The 15,584-nt window shown below is 39.8% G+C and overlaps 2 protein-coding genes across 2 annotated transcripts; both read left to right on the top strand.

The window, feature by feature from the left end:
• Positions 1–1,885: 1,885 nt before the first annotated feature.
• Positions 1,886–15,046, top strand: LOC121632066 (microfibril-associated glycoprotein 4-like). Its single transcript, XM_041973236.1, has 7 exons — positions 1,886–1,906; positions 2,185–2,367; positions 2,470–2,508; positions 2,606–2,702; positions 4,507–4,674; positions 4,819–5,117; positions 14,637–15,046. The coding sequence occupies exons 1-6, from the start codon at positions 1,901–1,903 to the stop codon at positions 5,070–5,072; spliced, it is 747 nt and encodes a 248-aa protein (XP_041829170.1). The 5' UTR covers positions 1,886–1,900; the 3' UTR covers positions 5,073–5,117; positions 14,637–15,046.
• Positions 11,664–14,870, top strand: LOC121632068 (microfibril-associated glycoprotein 4-like). Its single transcript, XM_041973238.1, has 5 exons — positions 11,664–11,888; positions 11,989–12,027; positions 12,125–12,221; positions 14,026–14,193; positions 14,338–14,870. The coding sequence occupies exons 1-5, from the start codon at positions 11,673–11,675 to the stop codon at positions 14,589–14,591; spliced, it is 774 nt and encodes a 257-aa protein (XP_041829172.1). The 5' UTR covers positions 11,664–11,672; the 3' UTR covers positions 14,592–14,870.
• Positions 15,047–15,584: the final 538 nt, after the last annotated feature.

Here is a 15,584-nt window from a genome sequence, read left to right on the forward strand (position 1 = left end):
GACCGGACCACTCCTGGCTTTTTTATCTAATTTATTCTATTTATTTCTTTTATTTACTATTATTTATGGATTTATTTAAAAATGTTTTGTTTATGTTTATTTATTGGTTGTTATGAATTAATTTGCTATCTAATTGTATTTTATTTATTTCTTTTGGTTTTTATATGATTGTAAATAAATTTCAGTATTAAAAGGTTTTTACTTTATTTTTGTATCTGACGTCTCTTCCTGTTGTCTATCAGCTGATTTAATAAATCTAATAAATAGATTTTATTTTGATCATTCAGTTTGAGTCACTCTATTTAATATGTGATTGGATATTGATCTTGTTCCGTCCTTTCACACACAATGATGCTCCACTCTGGTCAGTATCTCAGAGACGAGTCAGACTGGAATCAGTTATTGATCAGTTATTGATGAGGCCATCTTATCGTCCAGAGACAAACTTTAGTGAAGTTGTGGTCCAGCAGCAGATTGGTCCAGTATTGATCAGTTATTGGTAGCTGTGCTGTGACGCTCCGTCGTTGATCTTCAACCTGAAGGAGAAACGAAGTTTGGCTCTGCTCCTCCTCCTCCTCCTCCTCCTCCTCCTCCCATCTACTTCTCATTTACTCCTGCAGCTTGTGTTGCTGCTTAATGTGAACACGTGAAGAGATGAAGGGCTGGGCTCTCCTCCTCCTCCTCCTCCTCCTCCTCGGGGCTCATGAACATGTGCCGTCAGGCCCCAAATAAGCCTCTCTGAAGATCCGGTCCAGCAGAAACCTGTTGGACCGGATTGTTTCTACAGTAAAACGCTCTGTTATGTTCCACTTCGTTACTGATCAAGTTAACTCGGCATCTGAAGGGGTCCCACGCTGCATCTACAGCTGAACACCAAACAGACTGAAAGACGTCGCCAAACAGCCAGGGAACGTAAAACTCTGCTCATTTTCAGAGCTGAGGAACTAGAAAGTCTGATTTAAGCATGTTGGTGAGACTTCAGACCTAACGTTTAGCTTCGGGTGTCAAACGCTTCACCAGCTGGTCCCTGCAAGTAGGCTGAGAAGAACGGATGCATGTTATTATAGGTCGTCCATGTCTCATGTTATTATTTGCTGTACATATCTAATGTTATTATATGTTGTCCATGAATAGTAATACTATACTATAGTAATACTGTAGTATTACTATACTGTAGTAATACTATAGTAATTATTATTGCATGTTTTTCATGACTTATTTTATTATATGTTGTGCATGTCTCATGTTACAACATGTCATCCAGGTCTGATGGTGTTTTCATCGCCTGTCATTCAGGCTTTTACACATTTTCATCACATGTTATAATAATAACAATTCAGGGGCCCACACTGACCCTTGGGGGCCACCACACGTAATGTCCAGTCATGAGGAGGAACATTCACCCCTCTTCATAACATAGTAGTCACCAAGTTTAGTTTATATTCAGCTTGGTTTAGTTTGCCACTTTTCTACACATAAAATGTTGATGGACAAAATATGGAGCAGTTATTATTTGATAAGGAAACATAACAGACCCACAAGAAATAATCCCAGTAACACTGAAGAAGAGAAATCACTAGATTCAGATACGGGCAGGTCTGAACCTTTTCAGGAATCTGGTTTTTCCCACATATACGTCAGCTGTGAAGAAACTCCCTCAGAGTGTCCAGCCTCTCTGTTCTTTGAAGGATCAATATTTGTTGTGTAATCTGGGATGTGACACCATTTCACCACAACAAGACTTTGATCTGACTGTTGGTTCTGCAGGACAATAACAGGATTTCCAAAGTGTCGTGAAGCCATAGAATCCTCCAGGTTCAGTCAATCATTCCCCTCTGGGATATAAATCCTGCTCAGAGACATCAGACTATCATCAGACCACTTCAGAACTACTTGGACCATGAAGGTGAGTTTCTGAACAGGTTCAGTCAGCTTCTCTAGAAGTTTGTTCTTCCAGGGTTTCTCTGGTCTGGGTTCAGGTCTGAACTCCTGCAGATGTTCCAGAGTGGGGTGGGATTCGTTAACCTGAATCCCGTACCAGATGGGTTCAGAATGCTGCTGCTGTGCCCAGAAAACTGGATCCTATCCACATAACTTTCCCTGAACTGAACTTTGATCTTCCCTGTTTTTCTTTTCTGTTTCTTTTTTTCTGTGTTCATGTCGTCATTTACGTCAAATTCTCAGGTTTTAAATCAAGCTGTTTTGCTGCAGCTGCTGTCAGTCCTCCTCCTCCTCGCAGTTCCTCTATTGGCCAGCTGCTCAGATCTCGTCCTCCCTCTGGACTGCAGCGACATCCGTTACCATGACAACCGCCGACCCAGCGGAGTGTACACCATCTATCCCATCGGAGCCACGTCTGCTGTCCAGGTACCCTGATACTTCCTGTCTGTCACCATCAGTCCATTCTTTAGGGTTCAACATGTTAACGTGTGTGTGTGTGTGTGTGTGTGTGTGTGTGTGTCTGTGTAGGTGTTCTGTGACATGGACTCTCTAGAAGGACGGTGGACGGTGAGTCTTTGAACTGGTCATCAGATCTTGTTGCAGAAAGCTGAGCTGTCAGATATCTGCTGTGTTCAGCTGTTGAACCACCTTCACCTCCCCCCAGGTGTTCCAGAGGAGGATGGACGGCTCGGTGAACTTCTACAGACCCTGGGATCAGTACAAGATGGGCTTTGGGAGCGCTGCTGGAGAGTACTGGCTCGGTGAGACATGAATCCAGTCGAGAAGCTCTGCTGGGAGTTCAGAAACTGATCCTGGACAGTGATCAATCTAAAACTGATTCTGTGGATCGTTTGTTTCTGAAGCAGACTTGTTAGTGAGGAACTCTCAGCCCATACTGGTCTAAAAACTAACACAATACTATATGATACTATAAGATATGATACAATACGATGTAATACAACACAATGTAATATGATGTGATATGAAACGATGTGATACAATAAGGTACACTATGATACAATACAATACAATATGATACAATACGATACAATAAGGTACAATATGATACAATACAATACAATATGATACAATACGATACAATAAGGTACAATATGATACAATATGATACAATATGATACAATACGATACAATAAGGTACAATATGATACAATACGACATATTCTGCTATGATACAGTACGATATTATACAATATAGAGATATACTAATATGCATTAATATTTTTAACGCAAAAAAAATGATCGTATGCACGGCATAACAAGCCCAGTACATCTGTTGTTTCTACGGAGCACTGGCCAGGAAAAGGGGGGCACAAATGAGACCTTTGTGTTTTTAGCCAGACCGTAGGTTTTATCAGTTTCTTTATTGATATCAGCTGTTTAACTTAATTTCTCAACATCTGGTGGTTTTATGACAGATATTATCACCATGTGATAATGTCTGGATGGTTGGTGAGATGATGATATATGAATTCTGCATTATGATCTAGAACATGGCAGAGATGATGGAGAACAACATATAGAAGCACATTACATGCTCCATTTACTGACCATTGGACATCTAATGTTTACCCAAAGGAAGGTCAGCTAACACTAAATATTTGTGCATTGGTCTGTAGTAAAAACAGGCAATTTTCAGGTATAGTTATGAATTGTGATTAATCATGATTAATTCATTTGTAAGCTGTGATTAATCTAATTAAAAAGGTTAATGATTTGACAGCCCTACACAATATGGTATGATATGGTGCAATATGTTACGATACGATGCAATATGATACAATTAATACAAAATGAGATAAGATGGTGTAACAACATGCGATTTGATATGGTGAAATGAAACGATAGGTACAATAAGATGTGTTACGATGCAATACGATGCGATATGATGTGATATGATGGGATGCGATACGATGCGATACGATACGATGCGATACGATGCGATACGATGCAATATGATATGATACACTTGTCCTTGTGGAACTTTGTCTGAAACTCAAATGCTGTTACAATTGCTGTCTAACATCATCAATTAGTCAACGACACAATAATAAACCACTGAGATCTACATGCAAAGGCCCAACCACACAGCAGAAATCATAAAGATTTAACATATTACCCATTTTGGGTTTAAATTAAATATTCAGGAAGAAGTTATAACTTCTGACCGTCTTAGTGGGACCAGAGTTGTTCCCCAGGGCTCATACCTGGGACCACTGCTATTCATTTCAATAGTTTTGGTAAAAATACTTTCAAAGTAAATGTAGTTTTTTATGCTGATGCTATACATGCACTGATACTTGAGCAGGTTTTCAGTGAGCTAGAACTTGTTTTCAGTACAGTTCACTAAGTAGTTTAAATACCAACTAAACTAAACTCACCAAGTTCTCAAAGTGAAAATCTAACCACTCAATCTTCTGGCTGATACCACTTCTGCTAATGAACCTCTTAATGAATATCTTGGAAGCTCTGCTGGGACTTTAGGGGCCGATAAGGAACCAGAAAGCTCTGAGAGATGAGTTTCTACATGTTGCTGTGTGTTTTCAGGTTTGGAGAGTCTCTTCCACCTCACCCAGAGGAAAAAGTACGAGCTGCTGGTGGACATGGAGGATTTTGAAGGAAACAAGGTGTTTGCTCGTTACTCCTCGTTCTCCATCGACTCCGAGTCTGACGGATACAAACTGCATGTGTCTGGATTCACTGATGGAGGAGCAGGTGGGCATCAGCTCAGAAATGTGGAGATACCTGCAGCGAGAGACAGGAGGAAAATCATAAACTAGAGAAGAGAGCTGAGAGATGAAGCTGTTCATGTTTACAAGAAATTCTTCTTCTTCATTCCTGGTTGTTGTGTTCCTGCAGGAGACTCTCTGACTGGTCACAATGAGCAGAAGTTCACCACCTTGGACAAAGACCAGGACATCTGGGAGAACAACTGTGCTAGGTCCTTCCTGGGAGGCTTCTGGTACGGGAAGTGTCACTCTGCAAACCCGACCGGGATCTATCGCTGGGGACAGGACGGTACTCTCTATGCTGTTGGAGTGAGCTGGTCAAGCTGGAAGGGCAATGACTACTCCATGAAGACCATCAGCATGAAGATCCGTCCTGTGCAATAAACCTTCAGAACATCACAGGATCACCTGTCCAGGAACTCCAGACATTTCCAAAACTGAATTGCTACGAGTTTACATGGTATTACTGAGGAGTTTTTTTTTTTTAGAAATTCCCAACAGGATGTCAGAGAAGTGATGGTGTTGACACTTTTGAAACACTTTAGCTTTTTATACTTAAGCTGAAAAAAGGAATATTAGAAATGTCCAAATTCCCACCAGGCTGTTTGTTCTATGTCTATCCACAGGTCATCTAGTGAACTAGGTTTGAGCCATTTTAGCACATATTGCAAGCTATTAGCTAGGAAGTAATGTTGAAAGTTAGGCAGGTCTAATCCTCCCGCCTTTCGGCTTCTGTAAAGTTTTTTCCAGAGAAATTAGGAGATGTGTGATTCTAGTAATTTAAACCAGGTAGAGGGGGGTTTCATAGGAATTATAGAAAACAAATAGTTGATTTTGGGTAGAACCATCATTTTTATAGTGGCAACTCTCCCCATGAGTGAAATGGGTAGAGATTTCCAGCAAGCAAGATCATCTTCTATAGTCTTAAGAAGGTGAGTGTGATTAAGTTTTGTTAGTTCTGAGAGCCTGGAGGAAATATTTACACCCAGGTATCTAATGTTACCTGATTTTAAGGTGATGCTGGGTAGATTCTGAAAGCTACGGTTGATGGGTAGAACTGTACTCTTAGACCAGGTAACGGAGTAATCCGAGAGGGATGAGAATTTATTAATGAGTGAGATTGTTTCAGATAGAGAGGTTTGTGAGTTCTGGAGGAATAGTAAAACGTCATCAGCATAAAGACTTATTTTATGAAATATATTTTTGGACTGAATGCCTTTAATAGCTTTATTTGTCTAATTGCAGCAGCTAGCGGTTCAATAAATATAGCAAAAAGTGAGGGAGATAGTGGACAACCTTGTCTGGTACCCCTTTGTAGATTAAAACTTGGAGAGGTCTGGTCGTTTGTTCTAACACTCGCATTAGGAGAACTGTATAAGATTTTAATCCAGTTAATGAAAGATGGGCCAAAGCCGAATCTGTTTAGAGTAGCTAGTAAATATTTCCAGTTAACACGATCAAAAGCTTTCTCTGCATCTAAAGAAACTATTATTGTTTCCAGGTTATTGATGGTAGAATAATCTATTATATTAATTAGTCTCTGCATGTTAACAGAGGAATATCTGCCCTTTATAAAGCCTGTTTGATCAGGGTGTATAATGAGAGGAGTTACTTTCTCTAACCTTCCAGCTAATGCTTTGCAAATTATTTTAAGGTCTGCATTTATCAGTGATATGGGTCTGTAGCTAGATGGTATTGTGGGGTCTTTACCTGGTTTTAATAGTACAGTAATGGTGGCAGAGTTTATGTTTGGGGGTAAGTAACCATTTTCCTTTATTTGTGTCACCATTTTGAAAAATGTTGGGGCCAGTATTGACCAGAATTCTTTATAGAACTCTGCTGGGAAGCCATCCGGACCTGGGGCTTTTTTACAGGGCATATGTTTAAGGGCTTTATGTAGCTCCTCCACTGTGAGGGGGAATCTAAGGCCGTGACTTGTTCCTGCTGTAAACCTGGAAGATCTATATTGTTAAGAAAATGATGGATATCATTGTCTGATGGATCTAAGTGTGATGTATACAGAGTTTTATAGAAATCTCTAAAGATGTTGTTTATTGCATCTGGGTCATGCGTAATATTACCTATTGAATCTTTAACAGCTGATATGGTAGATTTTTCCTTATTTATTTTTAACTGATTAGCTAAAAATCTTCCGGATTTATTACTGTGTTCAAATGTCTCCAAGCGGAATCTTTGCACCAGAAATTCTGTTCTCTTGTTAATTATTTAATTTAATTCCAGCCTAGCCTTCCTTATTTGGTTCATTGTTGGTTCATCTGGTGAAGCACTGTAGGCGTCTTCTAATGATTTAATTCTTATTTCTAATTCTAATATTTTTGAGTTTTCGTTCTTTTTTTTATGTGACGCAAAAGAAATGATTTTGCCTCGCATTACCGCCTTCCCTGCTTCCCACAGAACACATGCTGGGACTCCTGGTTTGTCATTGTTTTCTAAGTATATAGCCCATTCTTTTGTGAAGTAGCTGATAAAGTCGGGATTTTTAAGCAACGCTGTATTAAATCTCCAGCTTTTAGTCGGTGGTGTGATTCTCGTGTTCCTCAAAGTAAAGGAAACTGGGGCATGGTCGCTGATAGTGATGGGGTGAATCTGGGTCTCTGAAATCTCACCAAAGAGCTGCTAACCAGAAAATAATCTAGCCTAGAGTATGAATGGTGAACTGAGGAAAAGAAGATGTACTCTCTGATATTAGGGTGATAAGACCGCCATATATCGCAAAGTCCAGAATCCTCCATATATATTGTTTTACAGTGTTTGTGGTTGCCAGTTTCGATGGTTTACAGTGTTACTAGATCTATCAGCTGAGCCCAGAACCATGTTAAAATCCCCTCCTGCGATCAGTGTGCTATCTGTGTGTTCAGAAAGTGATGTGAAGAAAGAGTGAAAGATGAATCAACATTTGGGCCATATAAGTTAGCTAAGCATAACTTCATATTTTGAATAGATAATTTTACTATGATGAATCTCCCTTCTGGATCTGTGATAACGCTGATTTCTGTGAATGTTATTTTTCTATTTATCAAAATGGCTACCCCTCTCTGTCTGGAGTTAAAACAGGCTGAGTAAACATGAGGAAACTGGGTTGTAGAGAGGGCATTCACTGATGTTTCTGTCATATGAATCTCCTGTAAGAACACAATGTCTGCCTGCAGATCATTTAATCTATTAAAGATTTTTAGTCTCTTCTCTCTGGTCCCAGCTCCGTGCACATTCCACGTGATAAATCTAAGGATGGTCATGCTTGTGGTGAAAAAGTGAGTGTTGGATGCTTCTTGTTGATATAAATGTGTATGTATGTGTGTGTGTGTGTGTGTGTGTGTGTGTATGAACACGTATGCGTAAGGTTGTGTGCATGTGTTGAATGTTATTAGATGTACTTGAAAAAATAAACCTGTTTGTGAACATTAGAAACTGGCAGTATTATTGTCTAATGTGAACAAACATTAAACTCTGTGACTTAAGCTCAGTGAGTCTGATCAGCATTTCTATCACCTGTAAAAGTGTGGATACATATCTGAGGTCAGTAGAGCAGGGCGTGGTGTTATGGTCACGATGTAGCTGTCCATCGACGTAAAGTTTGTCCACTGAGATGACAGCGCGGGCTCCGTCCAGGAATCTCCTCCTGATGGGGAACAAGGATCCAGGATTTCTCTGGAAAACTGATCACTTGGGTTGGTGCTCCAGGATTGATGCTGATGGCCTGGGTCTCTGGGCTGCTCTCGTCTGTCAGCTTAGTTTACCTGTCAAAGCTGTAGGAAATTCTCTGTTGTGTTTCTGTACAGGTTGTAGCATTTGGCGTCATTACACATTAAAGAAGTTTAATAAAATTATTAATTCTAATAATTTCATAAAATTATCAGACAAATTATTTTATTATACCTCAGGGCACCACCACACAGACAGCTTTATTCTAATCTAATGGCTGTGTGGACACCATTAGAGTACTAAATTAATTAATTTAATAAATTAATTAATTCAAGCTAGTCAAATCAATCAGTTATCAATCAATCAGTCTCGGGACGCTACTAACGTGAATTCTTACGTCGAAGGGACCCATAACATGGTTCAAAGGAGGAGTTCACAATAACCAGACCAGTTTAGGATCAATATGAAATATATATTACTAAACTAATAATGCATAAATAAAAAGGAAATATTTACAAAGGACTTCATGGGAAAATGAATCAAACATTGTAAAATTCAGAATATGGAGTTCAAACCAGAATCTTATTTCAATGTGTCAGAATGAAAGAAATGTATGCAAGAAATGAACAAAAGTTAATTAACCTGCGGTGTTAATTAAGCTAAGGTTCAGGACTGAAAAAGATCTCTAAATCCTAAAAGGAAAAAGGGAAAACTGAATCTCATCTGTTAAAGCTGGAAGTTTAACTAAGATGTAGAACTACTAGATCACTGTCAGACAACCAACCATTCTTGAGCAGAAAAGCAGAGAATTGATCCGATCAGGACTCGTCCGGTTCTGTTTGGATCGAGCCGACTTACGACCGTTGTGGTGACTCTGATGGCAAGTGAGGAAGTTGGCGCAGGTGGTTTGGATCCCAAGCAACTTCCAGAAGGCCAGAAGATGTGTCACGTGGTGGTCCGAAGGTTTGGATCAGGCAGCTCTGCGGATGCAGCCTCTCCCGCGGCTCGGCTGGTGGTATCGATGATGGACAGTGGATGACTTGCGGTGATATGGCAAAGATGAAAATGTCCAGCTTTAGGTCAGTCCAAAAAGAAACTCTGTAGCACTGGTTCTGGAGCTTTGGTCAGCCTGCGTTAACCAGTTATCCAAAGTAAAGATCAAAATTTAGGATCAGCATTCAAAGTCCAAAAGATAAAAACATAACTAAAGAACAGCAAAGTATTAGCTGAATGAACTACGGAGTTAATCAGTCCAAAAAAAAAAAAAAAAAAAAAGAACAAAATGGATCGTACATCTTGAATGCAGGCACAAACTTAGGATCTGAAGTGATGTTCTTCACATCACAGCAAACTTAATTCTCTGGCGGCATCTCTCTCTTTCTCTCTGGCGTTCAGACCAAGTGTCCTAACTCTGGAAGAGAAGAAGGTTGAAGACTTGGAGAGGGCCTCCAAGAGCAGAGAACTTGAAGTCAACTTGAAGCAGCGAGGACCAAAAGAGGAAGAGCCCACGAGGAAGAAAAAAAAAATCTTTGTTCTGAGTTTAAAAGTGTTAGTTTGGAGACCCGCCCCATGAACGGATGTGGGACCATTATCTGGACCAATAACAGTCTTGTGGGCTGGTTTTGGGTCAGATAGCAGATCCAGAGGGGCTGGTCTGATCATTTTGTAAAGAGTTATCAAATTAAACATTTTGTGAATATATCTGTATATCCAAGTTATTAAAGCCTTAAATGAGACATCATTAAAATCCAGTGAATCATTGAAAAGACAAGAAAATAGTAAAAAGGTTATATGTCACACAAACACAGTAATAAAGTTTCAGGTCACCAATTAATCAAGCTTGTTGATTAAACCTTGTACACAATGATAATGATTATATGCATGTGCATGGTATCAATATAAAACACACACATATATATATATATATACATATATATATATGTATCTATTTAAATTAACATTTTAGACTAGTAAAGTATGATCTTTTACTCTTCATCAAAAGTCTTTGCCTTCTCTGTGCTGGGACACAGAGAAACATTAAGACACTTTATTACCCTCTGGAATCTTCAGATAAACGTTTCTTGGTGTGTAGAGGTGTCCTGTTTCCAGTTCAGACTGCCTGGAAAAGGGGGTTTTCGTTTATCAGTGAAAGAAAAACACCAGTTAAGAAAGAGACAGTTTCAAAAGTGAACATTGGGATGAGGAGTTGCATCTGGGATCCTTTGGTTGGTAATTAAAAAGCAAATTTATGTTGCAGAAGATTAAAGTTCAGAAATTTCCCAGATCTCGTAAATAACTTAATGAAGTCCACCCCAGTCCATGTTGGAGAGAGTCGACCTTTCTTGACCTGTGGAGCTGGAAACCAAGTCATAAATTTGAGTCAGACCCCCACTTTGTGAGTGAGAGACTGTTTGTCTGTAAGGAGAGAAAATCCTCAAAGATGTTTAATTCAGTAACGATTAAACAAAAGTTCCAATCTTTATTTTGAAGATGCTGGAATCTGCTACAAGGTGTAGCAGCTGCTTGTCTGCTGTTAAGTTAGATTGAAGCTCATTGCTGACATTAATGCAACACTAAAGAAGAGAAATCACTAGATTCAGATACGGGCAGGTCTGAACCTTTTCAGGAATCTGGTTTTTCCCACATATACGTCAGCTGTGAAGAAACTCCCTCAGAGTGTCCAGCCTCTCTGTTCTTTGAAGGATCAATATTTGTTGTGTAATCTGGGATGTGACACCATTTCACCACAACAAGACTTTGATCTGACTGTTGGTTCTGCAGGACAATAACAGGATTTCCAAAGTGTCGTGAAGCCATAGAATCCTCCAGGTTCAGTCAATCATTCCCCTCTGGGATATAAATCCAGCTCAGAGACATCAGACTATCATCAGACCACTTCAGAACTACTTGGACCATGAAGGTGAGTTTCTGAACAGGTTCAGTCAGCTTCTCTAGAAGTTTGTTCTTCCAGGGTTTCTCTGGTCTGGGTTCAGGTCTGAACTCCTGCAGATGTTCCAGAGTGGGGTGGGATTCGTTAACCTGAATCCCGTACCAGATGGGTTCAGAATGCTGCTGCTGTGCCCAGAAACTGGATCCTATCCACATAACTTTCCCTGAACTGAACTCTGATCTGCTCTGTTTAACCCATCACTAGTTACACTAGGAGCAGTGGGGTGCCAGATTCAGCGCCCGGGCAGCAATTGGGGCTAAGGGTCTTGCTAAGGGACCCATCATGGTTTATACCTTAGTTGTCAGCACGGGGACTCGAAACCAGAGTCTCCAGACCCAAGTCTACCTCTGTAACCACTAGGCTACCAACGTATGTTCATGTCGTCATTTACGTCAAATTCTCAGGTTTTAAATCAAGTTGTTTTGCTGCAGCTGCTGTCAGTCCTCCTCCTCCTCGCAGTTCCTCTATTGGCCAGCTGCTCGAATGTCGTCCTCCCTCTGGACTGCAGCGACATCCGTTACCATGACAACCGCCGACCCAGTGGAGTGTACACCATCTATCCCATCGGAGCCACGTCTGCTGTCCAGGTACCCTGATACTTCCTGTCTGTCACCATCAGTCCATTCTTCAGGGTTCAACATGTTAACATGTGTGTGTGTGTGTGTGTGTGTGTGTGTGTCTGTGTAGGTGTTCTGTGACATGGACTCTCTAGAAGGACGGTGGACGGTGAGTCTTTGAACTGGTCATCAGATCTTGTTGCAGAAAGCTGAGCTGTCAGATATCTGCTGTGTTCAGCTGTTGAACCACCTTCACCTCCCCCCAGGTGTTCCAGAGGAGGATGGACGGCTCGGTGAACTTCTACAGACCCTGGGATCAGTACAAGATGGGCTTTGGGAGCGCTGCTGGAGAGTACTGGCTCGGTGAGACATGAATCCAGTCGAGAAGCTCTGCTGGGAGTTCAGAAACTGATCCTGGACAGTGATCAATCTAAAACTGATTCTGTGGATCGTTTGTTTCTGAAGCAGACTTGTTAGTGAGGAACTCTCAGCCCATACTGGTCTAAAAACTAACACAATACTATATGATACTATAAGATATGATACAATACGATGTAATACAACACAATGTAATATGATGTGATATGAAACGATGTGATACAATAAGGTACAATATGATACAATACAATACAATATGATACAATACGATACAATAAGGTACAATATGATACAATACAATACAATATGATACAATACGATACAATAAGGTACAATATGATACAATATGATACAATATGATACAATACGATACAATAAGGTACAATATGATACAATACGACATATTCTGCTATGATACAGTACGATATTATACAATATAGAGATATACTAATATGCATTAATATTTTTAACGCAAAAAAAATGATCGTATGCACGGCATAACAAGCCCAGTACATCTGTTGTTTCTACGGAGCACTGGCCAGGAAAAGGGGGGCACAAATGAGACCTTTGTGTTTTTAGCCAGACCGTAGGTTTTATCAGTTTCTTTATTGATATCAGCTGTTTAACTTAATTTCTCAACATCTGGTGGTTTTATGACAGATATTATCACCATGTGATAATGTCTGGATGGTTGGTGAGATGATGATATATGAATTCTGCATTATGATCTAGAACATGGCAGAGATGATGGAGAACAACATATAGAAGCACATTACATGCTCCATTTACTGACCATTGGACATCTAATGTTTACCCAAAGGAAGGTCAGCTAACACTAAATATTTGTGCATTGGTCTGTAGTAAAAACAGGCAATTTTCAGGTATAGTTATGAATTGTGATTAATCATGATTAATTCATTTGTAAGCTGTGATTAATCTAATTAAAAAGGTTAATGATTTGACAGCCCTACACAATATGGTATGATATGGTGCAATATGTTACGATACGATGCAATATGATACAATTAATACAAAATGAGATAAGATGGTGTAACAACATGCGATTTGATATGGTGAAATGAAACGATAGGTACAATAAGATGTGTTACGATGCAATACGATGCGATATGATGTGATATGATGGGATGCGATACGATGCGATACGATACGATGCGATACGATGCGATACGATGCAATATGATATGATACACTTGTCCTTGTGGAACTTTGTCTGAAACTCAAATGCTGTTACAATTGCTGTCTAACATCATCAATTAGTCAACGACACAATAATAAACCACTGAGATCTACATGCAAAGGCCCAACCACACAGCAGAAATCATAAAGATTTAACATATTACCCATTTTGGGTTTAAATTAAATATTCAGGAAGAAGTTATAACTTCTGACCGTCTTAGTGGGACCAGAGTTGTTCCCCAGGGCTCATACCTGGGACCACTGCTATTCATTTCAATAGTTTTGGTAAAAATACTTTCAAAGTAAATGTAGTTTTTTATGCTGATGCTATACATGCACTGATACTTGAGCAGGTTTTCAGTGAGCTAGAACTTGTTTTCAGTACAGTTCACTAAGTAGTTTAAATACCAACTAAACTAAACTCACCAAGTTCTCAAAGTGAAAATCTAACCACTCAATCTTCTGGCTGATACCAGTTCTGCTAATGAACCTCTTAATGAATATCTTGAAAGCTCTGCTGGGACTTTAGGGGCCGATAAGGAACCAGAAAGCTCTGAGAGATGAGTTTCCACATGTTGCTGTGTGTTTTCAGGTTTGGAGAGTCTCTTCCACCTCACCCAGAGGAAAAAGTACGAGCTGCTGGTGGACATGGAGGATTTTGAAGGAAACAAGGTGTTTGCTCGTTACTCCTCGTTCTCCATCGACTCCGAGTCTGACGGATACAAACTGCATGTGTCTGGATTCACTGATGGAGGAGCAGGTGGGCATCAGCTCAGAAATGTGGAGATACCTGCAGCGAGAGACAGGAGGAAAATCATAAACTAGAGAAGAGAGCTGAGAGATGAAGCTGTTCATGTTTACAAGAAATTCTTCTTCTTCATTCCTGGTTGTTGTGTTCCTGCAGGAGACTCTCTGACTGGTCACAATGAGCAGAAGTTCACCACCTTGGACAAAGACCAGGACATCTGGGAGAACAACTGTGCTAGGTCCTTCCTGGGAGGCTTCTGGTACTCGAATTGTCACTCTGCAAACCCAACCGGGATCTATCGCTGGGGACAGGACGGTACTCTCTACGCTGTTGGAGTGAGCTGGTCAAGCTGGAAGGGCTATGACTACTCCATGAAGACCATCAGCATGAAGATCCGTCCTGTGCAATAAACCTTCAGAACATCACGGGATCACCTGTCCAGGAACTCCAGACATTTCCAAAACTGAATTGCAACAAGGAATGTGTTTTTTCTAGTGGTGGGCAATGATTAAAATTTTTAGTAGCAATTAATCGCATGAAATATTGTGATTAATCACGATTAATTGCGTGAAATATTCCGAATAATCATGATTAATCACATTGTTAGGTGCAAAGTATCCTTTTCCTCTAAAAGCAGAACTACTGCTACATGAAGGAAATGCATTAAATTTTGGTTTACAAACAATAAATCAGGGGTGTTTAACTTGCGGCCCTGGAGCAGCAAGTTGGTCTCTGGATCTTCCACAATGGGTCTTAATACATGGCTAACAATGCCAACGAACCAACTAATGTTTCTAAATATAGCTATAATAACAAGTGCAGGGTTTTAACAATTTTTCATGTATTTCCATTGTTGTAGAAAAATGACCAAGATTCTGGAATGAGTAAAAGTATATAAGGTTTATTTACAGAAGTATTGAATAAAGAATTACTTGTAAGTAAAGAGAGTGGTCGTCGGGAGAGACTCTGATGATTCATCAGAGAGAAACAGTTTTATTCAGCTGGTCTCCAGCTGAAGGTCAAACAGTAAAACAATAAATGAGGAATAGAAGACTGAGAATAGAAAACCCACAAACCACAACAAGCTGATATCTAAACAACTATTGCTATCTAGCAGGTGGAAAACCAGCCTCAACTCTGTCATATCAGAGCTCTGGGAGAAAGTGGTCAGTCTGACCTCACACACACACACACACACACACACACACACACACACACACACACACACACACACACACACACACACACACACACAATGAAAACTGTAACTTCAGTATTCTGTAGAATGAGAACACACAATATGAAAATGTAAAAGTGGATTAACAATATTAAATTAATAAAGAAAACTGAATATACACGTGATTATTATTAGTATATATGAGTGATTACCTTATGCAGCTAAA

Source organism: Melanotaenia boesemani, chromosome 21 (assembly GCF_017639745.1).
Source record: "Melanotaenia boesemani isolate fMelBoe1 chromosome 21, fMelBoe1.pri, whole genome shotgun sequence".
Taxonomy (NCBI): domain Eukaryota; kingdom Metazoa; phylum Chordata; class Actinopteri; order Atheriniformes; family Melanotaeniidae; genus Melanotaenia; species Melanotaenia boesemani.